Here is a 24,478-nt window from a genome sequence, read left to right as displayed (position 1 = left end):
TTATATCCATAAACATTACCAGGTAGCCTTAATAGGGGAAGGTATAGCTTCCTCTAAGACTCACAAGCCATCTGCCTTTCCTGATGATCCCAATTATCCCTATTCCTTCTCTCCTTACATGATTTTATATTTACTTCTCTGTAAAAGTTGTATCCTAATCTCAGTAGAACATAAGTTTTCTAAGTACTTGAGTACTTATTGCCATTGTCTCTCAGGATTTAGTATACTGCTTTGCAAATTGTAGCATGTAATAAATGTTGGTTGAATTGGGTTGAATCAGAGTAGATGGTTGTCTCTCTCTCTCTAAGAAAAGATCTAGTTCAGGTCTAGGATAACAAACCACGCAAAATATTTATATACTTGGTTGCACTTGGGTTTAAGTCCTTTCCTGCTTTGAGGGTATGGCTGCAATGCTAACTCTGTAACAGGAGAAAAGATCTCAGGGCCATACCACAGGTTATCAAATAAGCCAGACCAGAAACAGATAAGGCAACAAATTGTCCCACCATAAATGTGCAGACTCTAACTCTAACACAAAGTCCCAATCCAGGAAGGAAGGCTGGAAGAATGAGTAAACAAAAACAAAAACAAAAAGATAAAGAGCTATTAAGATGTTGGGGATATTAAAGAAGAGATAAACAAGGCAACTACATCGCTGAAGAGACACCATAAGTGAATTAATTTCAATAATTAATATTTTTGTAGATGGCATAGCATCTAGATATTGAAATGAAAAGTTGAATAAGTGAGAGGGAAAATAGTAATAATAGTGAGGGACCTCAATGTACATTTTTCAGAATAAGACAAACCTAATGAAAATAAATAATGAATAAACTAAAGTTCTGATTGATGCAATAAAGAATGCTACCCACCTCCTAAGAGGGGATGGACTAATATACAGAATAAAAATATACAGTTCTGGACATGAACAATATGGGAATTTGTTTTGCTTCACAATCCTTATTTACAAAGGTGTTTTTATTTTTCTGTAGAGGGAGGGGGGAAGAGTGGGGAAAATGCTAAATAATTCAGAAAAAAAAAGAGAAAAAAAAAGCAAATGCTTTAGTGAAAAGAATTTCATTTCTCCAGGGGAGCCTATCTGCATAAGTACTTATACTAAATTCAATTGTGCCTATAAAGAAAGACATACACACAAACACATACACACACAGATATAGTTGTAATTATCTAAGTACCTACAAGGAATTAGAAAAAGGAGAAACTGTACTTGGAAATTTGGAATTTTTATTCATTCCAGTAAGTTATACAGTTTATTTGAGAATTTTGCAAAGAATTAAAACAAACACATTGAGTTAGAGAAGACTGGTACAACCCAAACATCACGTGCTACATGTTTATATTGTTGGATTTAAAAATCAGTCTGGCAGTCTACTGAACTATTTCTGGCCTGGACAAGCNTGTTGGATTTAAAAATCAGTCTGGCAGTCTACTGAACTATTTCTGGCCTGGACAAGCTACCCCCAGCCCCCAAGGTTTCCCAGCACAGTCTTCCTTATCTCCCCCTATCATAAACCTAAAACTGAAGCTATCTTATCTGATGTCTTGAGGAATGTTTGTCTATGTTTGCCTGCTTTACAATATTTGCCTATTTAATGTATGTTTGCCAAATGCTTCCAGCCCCCTGACCCTGAAACCCCCCTCCCCAGATGCTTCCTGACCACCTGTCCCTGACACTACCTTGATAATTATGTATGTACCAACCCCCTTCCCCAAACATTTCTATATAAACTCTTGGCTGAGAATTCCAAGGGGTCATTCAAGCATGCCTCTCTGCCTAGCGACCCTAGCTATTATTGCTAGTAAAGAATGAGCCTCTTCTTGCATATTGCATTGTCAGTGTGATTCTTCCTTCGGCCATGAACCTGGGTTAGGTATTAAAATTTGGGTACAACAATATATGAAGAAAAAAAGACCATGAAAAGATCAGTTCAAAAACATAAAAAATATGCTAATGTGCAAGAAAAACAGAAACAATGGGAAAAGAAGTAACTAGAACTAATAACATGAAATATTATTTGGAAGGCTAAGAAATTAAAAATAGCATAACAAAAATAAAATGAAATATTAAGTATTAATACAAAATTTTATATTGTGTTGACAAATAGACAGCAGTACTTTGCAACAGAGTTTGCAAGACATATCAAAGCAGGAAACTGAGAAAAGTAATTAAAAGGATATTTGATTTAGCACAGTGTAGCCTAGAGGACAATAAGGAGGTATTCTATATAGATATTTCACTAGGAGAAAACCATACTAATTATAAAAAGGAAATAGAAAATTGTAAAGTGCAACTTAAATGTGCAGCAGGCATTAAGCAACTGAGACCCCAAATTAGTGCCTCAGTTTCTGATTCTTCAACAGAAAGACCCGTTAGGATTTTTATAGCTAATGAACCTCAAGAAAAGCATTACAAGTTGTAGAAATGCCTTTATAAATTCTACATTTGAAAATAAATTGAAAATATAAATATCCCTGCATTTTTAATGAATAGTCAATAATCTTATGAATGTGGTAATTAGAAAATTAGGTTTGAATATTTAATTTCCAGACTAATCGTATCTAGAATTCTACATGGATTTTTATAAATTTACACATTTGGATAAGAGCTTGTCTAAAATACTTAAAGTTAACTATGTCTTGTTCCTCCCTACTGATCATATGGAAAGATAGTACAGGTTCTGTGGGAAGCCGTTCTATGTATTAAAACCTTTGGAGAAATAGGATCAAATTTAGGGCCTGTTATCTGGATTCCCTACGTGACCAATCCAGGCTGAGGCAGTCTTTGTGTTTGGTCCTGGTCACCTGAGCCCCCAAAAAGGCTCTGGTACCAGCAGGTAGGTTAATCCAAAATCAACTTGATCCCTCCAAAAAGGTTATTAGGAGTCATTTAGAGAAACAGAGTCTGTAACAGATATTTTATCTGGATCCCATTACAAAATCATCGGCAAGTAAAACTGTATGTATGATTTTTCTGCCCTGCATGTCAGGATGCAGACTGGATGGGCCATCTAAGATAAAAATCTGAGGCTCCTCTTCTGACTCAGTCTTTGATCCCCACCTTTTTTACAATTCTTATTGGAGAGCTTTGAAGTGGCAGACCAGCTTCTATTAAATTGATAATTTCCTCCCTTGATAATTGAAGAAGCCTAAATCTTAAACAAACGCTGATTCCATACTCAAATTAAAACCTGAGTCTTTAGTCTGAATGCAGATTTCAATTGATGAGCATCTCCATAGGATATTTCCTCTCCCGGAATTATACCCTGCTGAATTGGGGTTTGGAATTTGACCATTTGTCTTTGCATCTGTATTCTTTAAACTTCAATGGATTATACGTGATTTATTGCCCCTTACCAACTGTGACTTCTTTTTTGAGAAAGATATATAATAAACTTCCATGCCAACAGAATTTGGAACAGCATGTCTAACCACTAGTCTGGTTGTTCTCATTTTTCTTTTTCTTGTCTTATCAATCCGACGCTGTAAACGCCACTCAGAACCCTCATTTTGCATGTAGAGGCTGGTCCCCTATAAGGTTCCACATTGAGACTTTCCCTATTGCAGTTTCAATATAATGCAGGTTGGCATAAGAAATTAAATGGGAATTTTTTGGAAGTTTTTCGAAAGATGCAAACAACACACAAAGGCCAACAGATGACACAGAAAAAATGTAGAAACTCAGAAATGTATAAAATATATAGTACTGACATGGGCATTGTGCAGAGATGGCAGGGACCCTGTACCCCTTGACTCTGGCAGGCTGTGAGCAGGGGAATTCCCTTCCCCCTTCCTGCCCTTGAGACCCCCAAGGCAAGGACCATTGTCCTTGGAATTCCTTTGAGTTGAGATAGGCAAAGAGATACACCTCCAGGACACACCTGGACAGTCTAGGCCCTGAGGGTCTAGGACTGACCCTGCACCAACTGAGTGCCTGAGTGCAGGGAGTCACGTACACACTACCGGAAAGGATACAAAAGGGCAAGAACTGGGGGACCCGGGGAGAGCCTCCCATGGCTGCTCCACTCATGCTGTCTTGCTGGCCATTAATCCCATCTTACTAATAAATCTTTCTTTTTTACTTTTAAGCTAAGTTTGGAGTCCTCTCATTCTTGAGAATGGTTTCCTTCCCGAACCCAGGGGTTCACCAATTTGCACCCCTATGACAGTACCGTGTAATATCAACATATTTTAACACTCTATAAAATAAAAAGGAGAAACAGACTTCTTTGGTATGGAGGGCCAAAAAAAATTTTTATACAGATTTTCCTGATCACAGAGGGGGAGAGAGAAGGGGAAAGAGAACTTAACCCCATGATATGGATGGGATCTCTATAGTTGAATGAACTGTGAGAAAGGCTGGATAGACTGGTGGACTTGAGTCAGGAGAATGTAGGTTTAAATCTTAACCTCTGTTACTAATTTTGTGACCCTGGTGGACACAGTCATTTAACTTTTTGTCTTTAAGCAATGGTGTTTCCACATTGAAATTTCTTTGACTTTTCCTTGGGAAAGTTACTGTAACTCTAGTTACAGGTTTCAGTTTCCCCATCTTAAAAATGAAAAGTTTGAACTATAGAATACCTAAGTCAATTTTCTCTAGTATTTTAAGATTTTTAAAAAAATGCTTTCCTTTAAACAGCCTGTGAGGCAAAGATTGAAGTAAGGACCCACTATATTCTCTAAGATCCATCCCTTCCTGCTATGAAATTCTGATTCTGCTAATTCTATAATTATCCAATACTATAGCTCCAAGACAGCCCCCAGGAAGCCATACCTTAACACAAGATTCAATGGAACTACAATCTTCGAATCCTTGACAAAATATAGTTGCCAGTCTTCTATCCAAATCTTGAATCTTGCTCACAAAATCTGCATAATCTTCATCAAAACTCTGTTGATTAAAAAAAAAAAGAAAAAGAAAAAAGAAGCAATCAGCTTGGAAAGTGATAATTGCAAGCTACAGAATCTCATTTAAACCAAGCATGAGATAGGATCTGAGAGTGTAGGTCTAAATTAGATGTGTTGGTTGTCATGGTGACAACCCTTTATTCAGGGCTGATTTGGCATCATAAAGTAAGAGATAGGAAACTACCATGTCCCTTACATCTTTGGGTCTCCTCATATCCTTGGGTATATTTTATGAAAATAAATTTTTATGTAACAAATTTAAACCTAAAGTTTTCGGTTACTTAATGAGTTGCTTACCGGATCTCCAGGATCCAACGGATCATATTTACATTCTGCAAAAACTCTCACCAACTCAAAGACTTCCTCATAAATTTGTATCACCAAGTGTCCAAGGATGTTTCCTCTCACTCCTCCTATCTCAATTTTCTCTAGCTTCAGGAACTCAATGGCTGTTTTATATAGTTCCTAATAGAGAACAACAATGAAACCATTTGATTCATTAACATAATCAAATACCAGGGAATTACCACTACAGCAGTATTGATAACTTTAACAGAGAGAGAGAGAGAGAGAGAGAGAGAAGAAAAAGAGAAAGGAAAGGAAAGGAAAGGAAAGGAAAAAGGAAAGGAAAGGAAAGGAAAGGAAAGGAAAAAGGAAAGGAAAGGAAAGGAAAGGAAAGGAAAGGAAAGGAAAGGAAAGGAAAGGAAAGGAGAAAATAGAATGGGAATCATCAAAGAAAATAGTCCATGGATATAAAAATAATCACATTGGTCTACTAGGAATAATTATTTGGAAAATTTTCTTGAATATTGAAAGAAAGTCTGGAAGGAACTTTTCTAATGAATAAATTGTATATATCATATTTTTGGTACATATTTGTTTGCATTCTGTCTCTTCCATTAGATTGCAAGCTCCTTGAGGGCAGGGACTAGCCTTTGCCTCTTTATATCTTTAGTACTTGGCACACTGCCTGGCACATAATAAAGTGCTTAATAAATGTTTATTGATGACTAATACAGTAGAGACGTAAAGGAGGGAGAGATTGAGACCTGGGTTCAAATTCAGATCTTCCATTGACTATTTAAGTGACCTTGGTCAAGACCCAGAGGCCCTCTCTGAACTTCAGTTGCTTCTGACATAAAAAGGAGTTGTATTAGAATTTTAAGGCTTCTTTTAGCTGTTAGATTGTAATATGAGATCTGAAATAGTAGAGTTTTATAGCCAGTATGAGAAATACAGAGGAAAAAGAGGGAAGAATTTGAAAAAGAAAATATTTTAAAGGCAAAACATTTATTTGAATTCTTTTAAGATCTTCAAGTTTATAGTTCAAGTGCTATATTATTCATCCATGAAAACTTTTTTAAGTACCCTGGCCCCAGCAGCTTTTTCTTTTCTGCAGTAGTAACCATCTGTGTCCATTTACTGGGCATATCAAAAACTACTGCCATTTACTGATATCTATTTCATGCTATAACTACTTTTTTTCTAACTGACTTTTATATCCTTTTACCCTTTTTGTGCCCCTCTGTCCCACTGTCTAACAAATTTCCTGGTATTCTTGACAATTTTTATTTCTTCATCTTTAAAATTAAGGGTATGGTATATAGTAAAATGGAGAGGGTACAAGGCTTGGCATCAGAAAACATGAGGTCAGTTCATAGCTTTGCCTCTTTCTACTTGTGTGACCTTGTAAAATTCATTACTCTTTTTCTGGGCTTCAGTTTTTTCACCCGTAAAATGGACACATTAGACTTGAAAATAAATAGATTCCCTTCTAGATCTGAGTTTGCTACTTTGCCTATGAGGTTATTTGCTGGGGTAGAAGAGAAAGTCCTGGGCTCTGAAACACTTGGCTCATGACTTGGCTTCCAAAGTTGCCCTAGTTTGGAGTAGAGAGGCATCCTCTGTAGTTGCAAAACCACTACCCTCACAGCAGGTCTGGAATTTTTAAAGGCATCAAGATTTCAAGGAAACTAAGACCCTTCCACTTATTCCAAAATGGAAATTAATTTTCCATAAATAATATAGCAAGTGGCAGAGTCAGATAGGATGAAAACTGTTGAGAGCCTTTGGATGTAGAAATGCCATTGGAGAAATAGGATCAAATTTAGGGCCTGTTATCTGGATTCCCTACGTGACCAATCCAGACTGAGGCAGTCTTGGTGTTTGGTTCTGGTCACCTGAGCCCCCAAAAAGGCTCTGGTACCAGCAGGTAGGTTAATCCAAAATCAACTTGATCCCTCCAAAAAGGTTATTAGGAGTCATTTAGAGAAACAGAGTCTGTAACAGATATTTTATCTGGATCCCATTACAAAATCATCGGCAAGTAAAACTGTATGTATGATTTTTCTGCACTGCATGTCAGGATGCAGACAGAATGGGCCATCTAAGATAAAAATCTGAGGCTCCTCTTTTGTCTCAGTTTTTGATCCCCACCTTTCTTAGAATTCTTATTGGAGAGCTTTGAAGTGGCAGACCAGCATCTACTGAGTTGATGATTCCTTTCCTTAATAATTGAGAAGCCTGAATCCTAACAAATGTTACTTAGATAAGATTGCATATTTAGATTAGAACTGGCTCCTTTAGTCTGGACTTCATTTGGCCAAATGCAGGATTCGATTGGTGAGCATCTCCGTGGGGTATTTCCGCTCCCAGAATTATCCCCTACTAAGTTGGTGGTTGGAATTTGACCATTTGTCTTTGCACCTTTACTCTTTAGATTTCAATGGGTTATGTGTGATTTATTACCCCTTCACAACTGTGACTCTTTTTTGTTCTTTGCTTGAAATCAGTATATAATAAACTCCCAAGCCCACAGAATTCAGAACAGCATGGGCTAACCACTAGTCTAGTTGTTCTCATTTTCTTTCTCCTGCTTTAACCATCCTATGCTACCACGCCACTCAGGACCCCCAAAATCATATAGAGGCAGGCCCCCTATAGAAAACCAAAGGGACAGCATGGTATAATGGAAAAATCATTGAATACCTAGTCTGAATACCTTAGTTTATGTTCATTTCCCTTCTCTGGGCTTTGGTTTTTCCATCTACAAAATAAGGGGTTGGACTAATATAAGGTTCTGAACCTGGGGGCCATGAGCTTCCCCCCAACACACACACATAGCTTGTAATAATAAAATAGGATTTTTTTTTGCTGATTTATATATAAAATGTAAGCTGTATTGCTGGTGGAGTTGTGAATTGATCCAACCATTCTAGATGGCAATTTGGAACTGTGCCCAAAGGGCTTTAAAAGTCTGTCTGATTTTTGATCTAGCCATACCACTGCTGGGTTTGTATCCCAAAGAGATAATAGAGAAAAAGACTTGTACAAAAATATTTATAGCCATGCTCTTTGTGATAGCAAAAAATTGAAAAATGAGGGGTGCTCTTCAATTGGGGAATGGATGAACAAATTGTGGTATCTGTTGGTGATGGAATACTGTTGTGCTCAAAGGAGTAATGAACTGGAGGAATTCCATGTGAACTGGAATGACCTCCAGGAATTGATGCAGAGTGAAAGGAGCAGAACCAGGAGGACATTGTACACAGAGACTAAGACACTGTTGAAGTGCAACAGCACTATTGCATTCCCCACCTCCATATTTATCTGTGCTAGAGTACAGCTTAGAAATGCAATGGATGGGACATATAAATATATGCCTTTCATGGCTGTTACAATATCATCCTGGAGGAAGGAGGATTTCACATGGGGCTTGGTGACACCTCGATGGTTCTATGGATAGTAACTATGACAGTTAGCCTATATTATTCCACCTGTATCAATGCATGATCACTATATTGGCTGGGTAGGCAAGTTCATGGCCAGAAATCTAGGTTCTTGGTGGCATTCTAGACCTATGAAGTTGAGGTCAAATTCAGTGCAGAGGTTTTTATGGACGTTCCTGCCAAATTTTGGGAATGATGGCAGTGATAAGCTCTGTTAGAAATATCTCAGCTGAGTTTGAAAAATTGGCTCAAGACATAGCTCAAGACATCTCCCAAACCACTAAACTATAGCAAGAGATTGACTCCTTAGCAAAAATTGTTCTACAAAATTGGCTGGCCCTTGACATGCTCACAGATGCATGTGCCTTTATTAAACCATGTTGTTGTTTTTATGTAGATAGATCTGGAGAAATTGTGACAAATATCCATGAGCTTTAAAGGATTTTAAATGACACACAAGTGCCTATAGAGACTTGTGTGACTCCTAATGATAACTGGTGAATGTCATGACTGCAGGGAACTAGTTTGCTTGCAGTTGTCATCAAATGGGCTCTTATCTGCATTAGCTGTTTATAACAAGCTTTTACTTGGTGAAAAAATTATGTACATTCACACTGTGGATCATGGCCAAGTTAGAAAGGAAATAGAACTTGCTTTTGAATGAGAAACCTTTGTGTTTTGCCTCTGTTTGGCTGACCCATTGTCACATGGAATGTGAACTATAAATTCCTGATTTATTATTATTTTTCTTCTTTATATTTCCAATAGAATATTTTCTTTTTTCTTTTTTTTTGTTGAATACATGGAATCAGTATTAATGTTTTTTATTTGAAGGATAAATTTACAATATCTATTGGCCCTACTACCAATGCATACTCAAAAGCCTTAGACTAGGGAAACCTGCCATTGATTGTCAAATATTATGGAACTAATTAATAATTGTGTCTGATTTCAGAAGAAGGGATCACAAAAGAGCCACTGCATAGTGCAAAGAAGCACAAAGTCAAGGAGACCAGCAATCTCTATGGAATTGATGAGGATCTGTGCCAAGACTTCCCTGTGCCAGGTTCCTACAATGACCTCTATTTGGCTTTAATTTTGGCTCCCCAAATTCCCTGAGATTGAAGGTAAAACCAGACCAGGGAATCACACTCTTCCCTTTTGCCTCAGACTCTAATCCCTTCTCTTTTATAGTATGGCAGTTTTCCATAGTCCTGTCTGCCAATGGGTAAGTGCAATATTGCTGCAATTGTCCTGGAGGCTTGTAGGACATAAGTCACTTCAATTGGGCCTTGCTGTTGATTCAAGGACCTGTTATGGTTTTCTTTTTTACTTGTAATTTTATACACATAAGATTTTGATATATTTTTATCTTGATTTAATTTTTTCTCCTCTATTGGGTTTTTTTGGGGGAAGGGTTTTGGGTTTTTTTTGAAAATTGATTCATAGACCTCATAACTCAGCCATGAGGTGATTCTAGTGTTAGTCCATAGCCTCCTAAGGGGGGATTGTATAATTATCCTCAATTCCAAAGTTTAAGATCTTTTAAAGCAATTTTAGGAAAAGAAAATTGCCAATACCCTAAATCAAGGATGTAGGTTCTTCTGGAGAATAGGTTATAAGTATGATGGGCTGGGGGCAGATCTTGGTTTCCCACCACTGGCAGACCCCCTGCTGGGTCTTTTGCCACTGGCTGGGTTTTTTCCAGGGGACCGGGGTTTTTGTGAGCTGCCTAGGTTCCTGGGTTGGGTGACAGATTCGGGGCTTGGGTGATGGATTTGGATCCCTTGCAGAGGCACAGGCACTGGGCAGGGGAGGAGTAGAGAAAGAGTCCAGTTTTTTTTCCGGACCCCTGCTGGGTTTTAGCCTGGCAGGGTTAAGGGGGATTAGGGTTAAGGCTCTTGGGCTGGGGTTGGTGGGGATTTAGATCTAGAAGCCTGGAAGGGGTTAAGGGGAAAGGATCCCCTGCTGGGCTGGGTTTGGGCAGGAAAATTTTTTACTTACCCTTAGGCAGTAAGGCAGGCAGGATAGTTAGCAGACTCAGGTCCCATCTGGGTCGCCATAAACTGTGAGGGGGGTGGTGGTGAAGGGAAGGTAGGTAGAAGGAAGGTTTGATGGGAGAAAAGAGAGAAGGTGGTAGAGGAAGGGAAAGGAAGGTAGTTCCCCAACCCCTGCAGGGGAAAATTGACCAGAGACCTTTGGGGCTCAAATAAAAGATCAGAGAGCAACTTTAGGGTTTAGAATAGCTGGGTTTTATTTTAATTAGAAAAGGGAAGGTCTAGGAAAAACTAGGAGATAGATAGAAAGGGAAAAAAGCATCGAGAGAGAGCTCAGGATCTGAGAGTCTCTGGGCTGGAGAGCAGACCCTCCAGGGTAGAGAGAGCTAGCTAGCCTCCAGGATAGAGAGTCGAGCAGAGAGACTCCAAAGTAGAGAAAGTTATCGAGAGTTCAGGGTCAAGAGAGAGTGGAAAAGGTGCCAAACTCTCTCTTTTTTACTTTCTCTGACATCTCCCACAAAGGAAGTGGGAGGTATCAGGGGAAGTTGTAGCAGAGAGAGTCCTAGGAGTTGTAGTCTCCCAGGGCTTACGATAATTCCAAATGACACATAAGAATGCCTATAGAAACCACATACTACATCAAAAGATAAAGAGTGGACTTTGGGATATAATGGGATAAAAAGTTTAATTGGCTTTTTGTCAATGCATCTTTCAATCATTTTTTGTTTTCTTTCTCTTCTTTCTTTTCCTTCCCTCTTATCCCCAAATTGTTGTAATTCCTTCTTTGTGAAGTGCAATATTTTATACACCTGTAGTAAGAGAAGCTTTAGAGGTATAAGCTACATATGTGGAATGATTCACTGTGGAGACCTGACACGTTAATCTCCTAAAAAACTCAAATGAGGAGATTTAACATGCTGATCTCCCAAAGAATCAAAGAGGATTATATGAAGGGGAACTCCCTCCTAGGATCACACATTTGGATCTGACCTGCTTCTGTGCACTCCACTGTAGGTCACGGGACTATGGCCTATTTATTTGATCTGGAAATTATTGAGTTTGACCTGGAAGGGAAGGGGAAGTTAAAAGGTTCAAGACAAGGAAGTATGCTCTCTCTATTCCCTTGGATGCAGAGGTGAAAGGAAGGTGGAGAGAGCCATGTGGAGAAGCACCTACATGGCTAGTTAGAAATAGGTTGTTTTTTCCTTTGTCTGTCTTCTTTTACTCAAGTAAATATTAATAAACTCTATGGAAATTAAGGACTGGAGTTTTAATTTAGCTTTAACAAACAACTGTCCTGGAAAATAAATCCAGGAGAAATAATCTAGGAACTATTGAACTACCTGAAAGTCATTTTAAAAAAAAGTCTAGACATCATATTACAAGAAATTATAAAGGAAAATTTCCTGATATTCTTGAATAAAAATATAAAATAGAAATCAAAAGAATCCACTGATCACTTCCTGAAATAAATCCCCAAATGACAATTTCTAAGAATATGATGACCAATTCAAGAGCTCCTAGGCAAAGGAGAAAATATTGCAAGCAGCCAAAAAGATACAATTCAAATATCATGGAACCACAGTCAGGATTACACAAGATTTAGTAGCTTTGATATTAAAGGATCAGAATATATTGGAATATAATAATCCAGAACACAAAGAAACTAGGTTTACAACCAATAGTCATCTACCCAACAAAACTGAATATATTCTTTCAGGGGAAAAAATGAAAAGAGAAGATTTCAAAGCATTCCTGATCTTAGACCAGATCTAAACAGAAAATCTGATGTTCAAATACAAGACCCAAGAGAAACATGAAAAAATTAAATAAGGGAAAATTTAAGGAATTTAGTAAGGTCAAATTGTTTCTATTCCTACATGGAAAGATGATATTTATAATGTTTAAATTTTTTATTTTATCATCAGAACAGTTAGAAAGAGTATACATAGACAGAGGGTTTGGGAGTAAGCTGTTTAGGATGACATCCAAAACAAATTGAGGAGTGAAAAAGTGGATTGCACTGAGAGAAAGGGGGAAAGAGAGGTAAAATGGGTTAAATTTACCTAAGTAAAAATTTAGGTAAAACCTAAAGAGGAATGAAAAAAACTATTACAGTGGAGGGGAAGATAAGGGTGGTGTTATAAACAATGCTTAAACCTTACTCTCATTAGAATTGGCTCATAAAGTGAATAACAACGGGGGTATAGAATCCTATCTTACACGTTAGAGAAGTGGGAGGGAAATAAGAGGGGTAGGTGAGCAGGGATATGGGGAGGGTGATTAAAAGCAAAACAGTTGTGAAGAAAGAAAAAGAGCAGAATCAAAAGTGAAAATAAGATGAAGAGGAATGCACAGATCATAACTGTGAATATAAATGAGATAAACTCATCCATAAAATGAAAGTGAATAGCAGAGTGGATAAAAATCCAAAATTCTTTGATATATTATTTCCAAGAAACACATTTGAGATAGGGAGACACTCACAGAGTAAAGTAAGGAGCTGGAGTGGAATATATTTTTGCCTAATTAAAAGAGATAACGAAATTACATATTGATAAAAGGTACTATAGACAATGAAAGTAATATTAGTATTAAACATAAATGCACCAAATTGTATAACCTCCAAATTTTTAAAGAAGAAACTAAATGAGCTTCAGGAAGAAAGAAACAGTAAAACTATACCAGTGGAGGACCTCAACTTTCCCTTCTTACAACTAGGTAAATCTAACCAAAAAATTAACAAGACAGAAGTAAAGGAAGTGAATGAAATTTTAGAAAAGTTAGATTCAATAGATCTCTTGAGAAAATTGAAAGGGGATAAAAAGGAATATATTTTCTTTTTAGTAGTATATTGTACACACACAAAAATTGATCATGTACCAGGGCATAAAAACTTCATAACCAAGCAGAAATAATAAAGTCATCCTTTTCAGAACATAATACAATAAAAATGATAATCAATAAGGTGACTAGAACACAAAAACAAAAAGCAATAAATATTTTTTTTAATTAGTTCAGAGTAAAATGATTGATTTTTCAAATTGGTAGATAATTTCAGTCCTTCATTTTTCTTCCGTCTTTTCAAATGACTGCCTATTTCATTTCTCACTAATCCCTATCGCAGAGAGTAATTGAGGGTGTAGGAGAAGGAAATAAAATTCATCATTTTCTTTCCTTTCTAACAGCTCACATCAAAGGTTTTCTGTCTTTTGTTTTGTTTTGTTTTTGTTCCTGACAGTGAGAAATGATGATTTCCTTAGCCTCGGATGCCTGATATGGGTTTCCTTTTTCTGGGTAGGAAACAGAGCTCTATGAAGTATCAAAGATCGGAAAGAAATGAAAAATGGAAGATGCTGTCACTTGTGAGAAGTAAAATTAATATTCAAATACTCCAAGTATTATATTTAATAAGATTTATTAATAACAACTTGAAGTAAAAAGGAAATAAAAAGCTAGAGTAAAAAGCCAGCTTTCCTAGCCATGCATGTGGGAAAAGAGAGAGAGGGCACAGCTTATAGCAAACTTATAAACAACACATGTAGACTCAAGTGTGGGGGTGCAGGGAAAGGGATGCTGGGAGATGAAGTCCAAGGTACAAAATTCTCTAACTATACATTCCCCCTGTGATCCTTTTGGGAGACCAGTCTCCCCAAAGGAATCATTTTAAACATAACCAACTTTTAAAGTACAATAATTTGGGGATAAAAGGGAAATAAAAGAGAAAAAGAACAAAACTAATGTTAGGTACAATGACAAAGAAAAAACAATTGGGGGCAGTCCCCTCTGGTGTAAGAGTATACATTCAAAATAAATGCATACAACCCACCCCCCTCTGCATAGTTCAATTTAGCACATCCCAAATGTCACTCTGGATGTTTTGGTGCAGTGTGTGGTCTCTGTAGGCATCTTCATGGTGCCTTCTCCAAAAAGTTCACTTTCTGGATTTTGGGAGGTAGTCTCTTGTTCTAAATTAGGCTCAAATTCAAATCAAAGTTCACAATAAAAACATAGTTCCCCCCTGAGGAGGAAAATAACAAACACAGGGATCACTCAGGGAAGCATGGCTGAGTTATGAGGTATATGAAACAATTGGCAAAAGAAATAAAAAACATCAAAAAATCCAAATAGAAGAGAAAAACAACTTGTGGATGAAATATAAAATATCAAAGTCTTATGTCTGAAAAAAATCTAAGTAAAAGAAAAATAAACCTATAACAGGTCCTTGAATCAGGGCCCAATATATTATGTAATTGTGCACTTACCCAATAAGTAGCCAGGACCTACAGAAAGTTTGCCACACTATGAAAGACAGAAAAGGGACTTGATTTTTGCAGCAGATTGGAAAAAGCATTTCCTGGTCTGATTTTACCTTTCTTCTAAGGGATACTGGAGCCAGGATGGCAGCCAAAGTGAGGTGCTTGTTAGGGCTAAGGGAAGTCCTGCCTCTGACAAATGTCAAAACAGTTGCAACCTCAAACCCCAAAGAAGTTCAAGTCCTCTTGTCTTGGCTCAAAATTATCCCACTGGGATTGGTTAGCCTCTTTGACCTTGTGCTTGATTGGCACTATGCAGGTTATCTCTGTGCTTCTTTGGCACTGTGCAGTGACTCTTTTTGGTATTCCCTTCTTCTGGAATCTCTCTAGAAACAGAATCATTAGGCAAAGTCCCATAATTTTTTAAACAATCAATGGCATTATATCTATAGTCTAAAGCTTTTTGTGGAGGGGGTATACATACAGTTACAGTAAGGACTAATGGACATTTAAACTTACCCTATTGTAAAATAAAAAAAAAAACTTTTTAATACTGGTAGCATGTACTTAAAATACAAAAAAAAGGAGAAGAAAAATAAAACTCAAATACCATATTGCATATACTAGGAAAAAATAGTAAAACTGTTTTAAAAATAAAAAATATATAGCTTACAATCAGTGATACACTGTGTCAGCCAAGGAGAGGTAGATTACAAAGGTTTCTCACACCAAAATGAGATCCATTTCCTTTTTAACTTGATCATGAACCACTGTGTGAATGCAAATGATTTTTACAAAGTAAAAGCTTTATAAAACAGTAATACAATAGATAATGCTTTCAAAGAAAGTACCAAAATACCCAAAATTCACAATAGCCTAGTTAATGACAAAAGCAAACAAACCCACTATCATATAGGATGCACATGAGTCTCTATATAGCCATTTGCTGTTTGACATTTAAAAAAACCTATAAACTGATGGATACTTGTTGCAAGTTCTACAAATGTAGCAAATCTTTCAACCATGGTAAAGATATTTTTAACAAAGTCTATTACCGATATTATTCTAATATTTGGCAGAAGAGTCTAGAAAAAACACAAACCTCTGTACTGCTGATGAAAACCTTTTGGGGTCTAAAACATCACCAAGAATCTAGATCATTCTAGATGGTGGAAGTAGATTAAACTGAAGAGTTACAAAATCATGCATGTCACCCTCTGCAGGAAAAAAAAGTAGCGTGGATGGCAGACTCTGGTCTTGGGCTGTCAGAGGCTGTAGGCTGGGTGGGCTGTGCATGGGGGTGGGAGTGGGGCTGAGAGGCAGGAAGCAGCAGTAGCAGGCAGAGCAGCAACAGGAGAAGCAATGGGTATGAGAAACAGCAGGAGAGAAAATATGGCTTGCAAAATTTATCTACTCTATTCTTTTCTCAAAGGCTTAAAAATATTTTTGAGAATTCTAGTCCGAGTGGCAGCCAAAAATGTGAGAAGTAAAATTAACATTCAAATACTCCAAGTATTATATTTAATAAGATTTATTAATAACAACTTGAAGTAAAAAGGAAATAAAAAGCTAGAGTAAAAAGCCAGTTTTCCCAGCCACGCACGCAGAAAAAGAGAGAGGGGGCATGGCTTAAAGCAAACTTATAAACAACATGTGAAGACGGAAACATTAGGGCACAGGGAAAGGGATGCTGGGAGATGAAGTCCAAGGTACAAAATTCTCTAACTATAACACTCAAACAGCAAAGAGGCTTTGAGAAAATTAGTTCTCAGGCAAGTTTTGGGTAAGTGGAAGACAGAAAGAAGCTTTCAAGAAGACAGTTTAGGAGGATCTAGTATAGGATCTCAAATTAGAAGGCCTATTTTCAAATTCTAGTTCTCATACTAATTAGCTGTGTCATATTAGGAAAGTCACTTTACTTGTCTTAGACTTCAGTGATCTCATCTGTAAAATGAAAGTTTGTGCTTGATAACTCCCAAGTCCCTAAGCTAGAATAGCTCTAAAGATAGGATACTATAGGACAGAATTTTAAAAGATGCAAGGATCCCAAGATGCAGAAAAGCCATTAAATCAATGATGTTAAAAGGAAGGCTTAGCTAGAATAACTCAGTTTCACTTTTACCTCTATTATCTTGACTCTGTTGAAGAATGAAGTCATTCTGGTAAATGCAAGAGTGGATGGGAATTCCCACAGGACTGGTTCTTTGCCATTCTAAGGAAAGGAAAAATTGGTGTCAGCTTCACATATTGAAATCATGAGTGGCAGTGCAAGTTTTGACATGACTCCTCTCCCAATCAGCAAGTACCTTAAAGAAACGAGGCATATTGGTGCAGCAAAAGTCATAGGTACTGTAGATTTCCCTTAAAATGTTCACGGAGTCTGAGATGCCAACCAATACTTCCTCTATTTCACCTTGTAATCCTTTTAGCACTTCTTCAGGGTTCAGAAAATTGCGGGTCTAGGCAAAAACCAAATTCCAATATCCTTACAAGTTCTTTAGAATGGTATTATTAGCATATCATATTTATATGTTGTTTTATTCTTCTCCTTCCTTGTTGGTCTAGAGCAGTGGTCTTTGCAATTCTACTGGTCAGTACTTTAGATTATTTATAGGGAATCACTTGGTGAGGGGGCCTACAGCTCCCTAGAGAAAAGTGCTAAGGTTTCTTCTTATGGAAAATTCTAATATTTAGGGATAAACAATAAACCAATAAACTACATACATATAGGCTAAAGTCCTTTCCATCAAATTAAGACACTTACTGCTTATTTTGAAAGAGCCTCCCACCACCAACCTCTGCAGGATTTAGCAAATGTGTGTTTGAGGGGGGCCACCCTCCCAGAAGCTATAGGGTCTTTAAGTTGCACCCAGCCTCTATTGTCTCTTTGGTTACTATGTTTCTGGGGCTAGAATTTTGGACTTTAAAATAATATCCAAAGTTTATGAATTTAGGACAGGTACTTGGTTATATTCCAAGGAATAAAAAAAAGGAACCAAAAATTCAGGGGGAAAAAAGGAAAGAAAAAAGAGATATAAATATAGAAACTAATTGTTCCAGGTTATGGTTGAATAATTTCTGTAGAACAGGTTAATCATATCCTAGTGATTCCAGGTCACTAAGCAGTTTCTAAAGAAAAGATGCCTCAACATTCAATTCAACTCATTCCAGCACTGGGGATACAAAGATAATTTGAAAGTCTCTGTGTTACTGAACTTTCATTCTATTTGGAGAAACTTGCAGAGCAAATTAAATACAAAATACATACAAAATAATTTGGGGGTGGTGGTGAAGGGAGTTGAATTGACACAGATCTAATATAAAGGGTACTTTGTTAACAATTAAAGGACTCCAGAGGAAACAAAGGAGGGGTGGGGGGTAGAGTGGGATAGAGGCACATTCATGAAAGACAAAGAAATACTCCCAGAGATTGAGAGAAATTAATATTGCTTAAGTCAAATACTCAGTAAGTGACTTATAGGAAATAGGAAACTATTTCAGGAAGATCTTTCTGAATTCCTAAGCATGGTTTGAGGAAAAGGGTAATGAGAAAGATGTTGGGGCTTTATAAGAATGTTACTAGAAAAGGGGGAGAAGTGTGATGGAGCTTGTAAATTACCATTTCAATGAACTGGTTGCAAATCTCCTGCAAAATGACAATGATCCTTGTTGGGGTGTTATAGTATTCAGAAGTGGCCCATATTAAGCAGATGGTAAAAAACACCTTAGAAATAAAGGTGGGAAGCTGCAAAGAAATAATGTGCCCATAAGTCCACTTAGAAATCAGTAAAAGTACCTAGTCAAATAAATGGTTCCCTTCCCTTAGAAGCTATCAGCTTTGTAATATTTAATCCCAGTGCTTCATTAAATTGAACATGCTCGCTTCTGTTAATAGAAAGCTTTAATATACAAACTCTTCCCTTTAGCCTATGTGGAGCACACAAAACAAATGACTTCTGTTCTCAAAGCTTACCGAAGAGTAGTCAGCCTGTTCCATTTCCTCCAGTAAAATCTGGAGAGGCTTTAGGTAGAGAACAATATCTTCAGCTTCTCTCAATCCTGTGTACAAAAAGCATTAACTGAAGGTAAACAGAGATGGGGGAAGAGTGGGAAGAGGAGAGAGAGAAAAAGAGATCTCTACCTAATTATCTATTTTTATTGATACCAGATCTCTCTATCCATACATCTATCTTCACAACAGAAGATAGTCAACAAATAGAAAGCAGTTAGAGAAGACATTTGTAGAAAAAACCAGGGCTCCAGACGACTAGGGACTTGCTGAAAGTCAGAGACCTAATTAGCATGGAGTCAGTTCATTAGGGCAGTGATGGGCAAACTTTTTAAAGAGGGGGCCAAAGGAAAGGAAATGCTCATCTGTCAGTCTGTTTCTAAGGCAAGTCTTTTGAGTTTCATTGTATTGTATCCTACTCATTGTATTCGCCAGATTAGAAATAATGTTGTGTGGCCTGATAGAACATTTCAGGGGGGATTAGAAATAATGTTATGTGGCCTGATAGAACATTTCAGGGGGTTGCATCTGGCCCGGTAGTTTGCCCATCACTACCTTAGGGTATCAATATGGGGCAGAGCAGGGCAGGGCTGAGCATGCTTCTTTCCAGTGGTACCACTGTCTTTGAATCCTTGCCAGAAAGTCTTGTGTTGGCCTCTGTGGCATCTCTTTCTTGAACCTATATTTTTCCTCATTATAATTTCTGTAGGGGGTAAAGGTCCGATAGGGACCTTTCCCAGAATGGCTGCAACCTCTCTGTTGCCACAGTCCACAACTATACCCCCATCCTCACTTAATTTTAGCTCTATCAGAAGGTGACCCCACATGCTCAGAGCCCTAAAATCCTTTCAGAAAGGATTCTGAAATTTAAATTAGAGTACAATTTGATAGATCCTTGAAGCTGAGTGAATTGTGAATTTACCTTCATTGACATCAGAATAAACACTCTGAAGTGCTGGCCAGTAGCAACTCTTTGATTCTTCCAGTATTTCCACTATTTTATTCACTTTAGGCCTGCTCAGCTAAGAAGGAAATTATGTTAATACAAGAGCATCTCAACATCAGAGCAGTAAAGAGGGTAGCAAATGGGTCTTTGTTTCAGAGCATAGGGTATTCAGAGAATGAGGTACAAAGAAATAATTGAGTTTAACACTTAGTTGTGTTATAAGGAAATCAGAGAGGAAGCAGGAAGTGCAAAAGCAGAGAGATAGAATTCCAGAACTCTGGAGACAGTGACTCTGGTGGGACAGTTGGTTGGATTTGACTCTGGAGGAAAACCCTGTTTTTGTGGACTTATCCTTCAAGCCTTTCACCTTCTAGGAAGTGGTTGAGTTTGGGTTAAACTCCATGGGTGAACTGTATGAGTAAAATCCTCCCCTTCTTATTGGATCTATATCTACTACTGCTATGATTTTTCTAATGGACTCCTGCCAACCACAGAGGACAGCTCTTTGTGAGACATCTCCCTTTGACCCAGTAGACCTGTGTACCTCGCAGCTTTCCCTTACTCTAAGTACTGGCGAAGGGGGGGGGGGGATTCTGGTTAGGAGATAGTCCAGGTAGTTGGGATCTATAGGTAGAGATTCAGTGTAGTTAACATCTATTCAAACTTGTTGGACTTTGGTGGGAGGAATTAGTTATAATACCCAGTTAAGATTATCCCACTCCCCTTCCCCTACCTGTCCTAGTTAATAAACCCTGATTTACATAGATTGATAACTTGTCAGCTTCTCTCTAAAAACCTTCCCAACCTAATAGCTTCTGATAACTGGCCCTAAGGACTTTACCATCTAAGAATCTAGAAAACCACCTAAACCTTACCTAATATATTACTATATTTTTTATTTCAGTTGGCAAGAATAATTAGTTAAAACAAGCTTTCAGATGACAATTTCCTTCCTACTCCCTTTCCAGTAGTTGTCTATCTAGGACCAGTCTTACAATGATCTATGTCTCCCACTATTTCCTAATTCCAACTGAATCGAGAGTTTAATTCCTGTTCTTTGCCAGATACAAAAATTGCCAATTAAAGCTCTCTTCAACAAAGGAAGTATATCCCCCTCCACCATCCCTTAACCCCATCAGCTTCTTAAGGTTTTTTTCCTTGGGAAATGAGAACAACCCTACAAGCCTTTGTTCATGAAGTCTCCTTCTCCCGAATTGCCAACAATCTAGTGATAACAAATATGAAAGATTTCATTGTGGTAATTAAATATCACACCATACCTGATCATGAATACACTTCAGATTCGTCAGTCTGGAAAGCCAAAAGTCAAATTCTACTCGTGGCAATGGATGTAATCCATCTAGCAGAGGTTGGGCTGAGTCTTTACTCAAGACATCCCTGATTTGGTGAGACCAGTCTATGATTATGGTTTCAATAGCATGCAATAATGAATTATCCAATGATGAAGGTAGTCTGAAAACCCACAGAGAGGCATATGATAAGTTATTTACCTAATAAAATCAACACTTATATTCAGCTATTCTCCTCAGAGGAGACTTGCTCCTCTGTTTTCTTTTTTCCTCATCAGCACTGTTGAAACATCTTTTCCCTAAAATACTCATCCTCACCCACTTTAAGTCAATTAAAAAAAATTTTTTTAAGTGTGACAATGTGGGCCAGTCTTTGAGTGAGGATGACTTAGGATTAACCCTTAGGGAAGTCACTTGACCTCTTGGTGTCCCTAGACAACTTTTCAAGATTCTGCTACAAATTGCTGATTTTCACCAATGGAGGGGCTTTTCCATATAAAGAATATCATACACTAATGAAATTACAAGTACAAATTTTCCCATACTATACCCCCTTCACACACACACATACACAAAGTGTCAGGCACTATGCCAGGTACCTCATAGCAAAGAGCTTACATTCTACTAGAGAGGAACCAAAACACACACATGTACATATATGTAATGATGTTTACATATATACACTTATATTTAAAAGTACAACAAAAAATAAGGTGTGATGGGGCAAAGGAAAGCTCTAGAGATAAAATTCTCTTAGAAAATTTAAGGAGAGAACACTGTGAACTGGAGTTGGGTAGGGAAGAGAGACTATGAGGAGGAACCAAACTGAGAAAGATTAGGAAAGACAAAGGTAAAGAAAGCACACATGTAATTTGTGAGGCAGAATGCAAATGGACAATTTGTCCATTTGTTAACTTCCCAGGTTTCCAATCCTTGAAAGGGAAAGAAATGAACAATAGGAGTGTACTGGAGCCATCTTGAACTAGAACTTAAAGTCAATGATTTTTCAATGTGAGAAGGAGCAGGTAGGTGCGGTGGATTGACAGCCAAGCCTGAGTTAAAATCTGAGCTCAGATACTTCCCGTGTGACCCTGGACAAGTCACTTAACCCCCATTCCTTAGCTCTTACAACTCTTCTACCTTGGAACCAATATACAGTATTGATTGGAAAATAGACAGTAAGGGTTTTAATTTTTTTTTCAGTATGAAAATTTTATCTTGGAAATTGTTAAATGCTACAAAGCAGGGCTTGATTTATGATTTGTTTACCTAGACTTCAAAAAGTGGTCTAGAAAATATTGATAATATAGATTAAACTTAAAAGTATGTCACATATAGTTGTTTTTTTCTACCAGAGAGCTGATTGTTAAACATTTATCAGCACTCTGTTAAATAGATTTATGATCATAATGCCCCTTTGTAGTATGTTTCATCAAGTCTCCCTTTCCTTTTTACATACTGCTAGTGTGGACTTGATCAAAGATTAGGTCAGGTATGTGTGTTGGAGTGCAGGTGTGGGGATGGGGTGGGGTCACTAAAAATTTAAATGCTGTTAGAGATTCAGGAATCCAGACTGGTCACAGGTTCAGGAATATATCAATGTTCCTCTTCTATCTTTAGTCAGCTTCATTAGGAAAAATTGAGCAGAGGATTATAGATTTCTAGGTATAAGGGATCTTAGGGACCATCTAGTCCAACTCACTAATTTTACAGATGAGAAAATTGAGGTTCAGAGAGCTTAAGTGACTTGTCTAGGGGTCACATTGTTCATATGGAATTTTGAACTTGAATCTTGATGACTACTTACTCTATCTGTGCCATACAGCCTAGTTCCAGGGAAATAATTGTTCTGTTTAGCTCTTTAGTCTGTCAGATCTCAGATAACTCTTGAAACATCTTACCTTTCCATTGCTTCTACTGAACCATCCAAAGTCCCCAAGTGCTCTGGGATGGGAAGCAGAGTTTTTCCTTTGATTTTCCCTCCCATCACAAACATCTCATTCTTCAGTCTATGAGCTTGTTGGACTATGTCTTCTGAGACCACCCGGGGCCAGCCACGCAGGTTTTCACTTTCATTGAACAGAGAGTAAATAATCTAGAAAGACATATTTTTTTAAAAGTTTCATTGTCTACCTACATCAATCTAGGGAAAGTTTTGCTAAGCAGTAATTTTCCCATACAATCTGCAGTGTGGCAGGGATAGCAGAGTTACCAATTCTCAACCACAAAGTTAGGGGAGGATTATATAAATGAGAAGGGGAGAGAGGAATATGATATCAAGTCTATAATCCTACAAGGGAGAAAGGAACAAAAGTGGGATCAGTGATGATTTTGCCTTCAAGTTTGGCAGAAAAACAACCATTAACTGGCATATATTAACTGGCAAGGCATATATTGAGTGATCAAAGAACTTTCTAACTTCTTAGACCTTTTATCTTTCATTCATTTGAATGAATGAATTTGAATGAACTTACCTCCTCTACTATAGCAATAAGCTGATCCACAGGTGTATGACTTATGTCCCCATAGAGAAGAGAAGTATTATAGTTCAACTTGGTGACAGTGTCACGAAGTGACTTTACAAAATAAGCTCCTTTGGTCTTGAGAGCAGGTGGGAAGCCAAGGCAAGGAATGACGAATCCTGATTGATTGAGGGTGAACACCATGACTTCTGTCTCTGTTTTGTCAAAGAACTCAATAAGCATGGCCAAATTTTCCTCATACCCCAGCATCTTGAACCACTTATCAGGTTTAAATCTTAATGACAGAGAATTATAAGCTTCCAAATACATCACTCTTGGGTCAGAGGGAGGGTTTTGCAGTGACATCTTGGTTTCCTTTTATTCTTCAGGTTCTTCCTGAAATAATGAATGGACTAGGAATAGTAAATGGCACAGAAGCTACTTCTTGGTTTTAGATTCTCTCCAAATTGGGGATTTCTTTGGAACCTTTGTTCATCTGGAGCTCATTTTCCTGTATGAAAAAATTAGAAAAAATAAATATCAACTATGAATTTGTATTTTTTTTCATAGGGATGGGGTATGAATATGGCTGAAGATATTGACATATGTCCTTTGCTGAATTTGGAAAGATAACTAAAGAACTTAAACATAAGTAAAATAAAATAAACTCTTGTAATGAGAGCTGTAAGAATTTTGGGCCTGGGGCAAACAGCATGAAGGACCTCAATTGGGAGGTAAGAGAAGAGAGACACTCCAGCACAAGACTAATACTTAGAGGAGAGAAGAGAAGACTAGGGTAGAAAAAGGAAGGTCTCTGCATTACCTGGTAGATTCCTATTTC

The 24,478-nt window shown here is 37.5% G+C and overlaps 1 protein-coding gene across 1 annotated transcript in view; it reads right to left on the bottom strand.

Moving 5' to 3' along the window:
• The window catches only part of DNAH17 (dynein axonemal heavy chain 17), a 233,897-nt gene extending 209,894 nt beyond the window's left edge, over window positions 1-24,003 (bottom strand). Inside the window, exons 1-10 of the mRNA XM_044675175.1 lie at window positions 23,650-24,003; window positions 23,077-23,270; window positions 21,146-21,338; window positions 19,842-19,941; window positions 18,884-18,969; window positions 18,530-18,655; window positions 17,217-17,369; window positions 17,033-17,122; window positions 5,227-5,394; window positions 4,796-4,912 (exon numbers count right to left, since the gene is read on the bottom strand). Coding sequence (XP_044531110.1) covers window positions 4,796-4,912; window positions 5,227-5,394; window positions 17,033-17,122; window positions 17,217-17,369; window positions 18,530-18,655; window positions 18,884-18,969; window positions 19,842-19,941; window positions 21,146-21,338; window positions 23,077-23,270; window positions 23,650-24,003 — 1,581 coding nt within the window. The remainder of the gene's footprint in view (window positions 1-4,795; window positions 4,913-5,226; window positions 5,395-17,032; window positions 17,123-17,216; window positions 17,370-18,529; window positions 18,656-18,883; window positions 18,970-19,841; window positions 19,942-21,145; window positions 21,339-23,076; window positions 23,271-23,649) is intronic.
• Window positions 24,004-24,478: the final 475 nt, after the last annotated feature.

This window comes from Gracilinanus agilis, chromosome 4, assembly GCF_016433145.1.
Source record: "Gracilinanus agilis isolate LMUSP501 chromosome 4, AgileGrace, whole genome shotgun sequence".
NCBI classification, from domain to species: Eukaryota; Metazoa; Chordata; class Mammalia; order Didelphimorphia; family Didelphidae; genus Gracilinanus; species Gracilinanus agilis.
The sequence above is the reverse complement of the archived record's forward strand: the minus strand, read 5'-3'. Positions and strand labels throughout refer to the sequence as shown.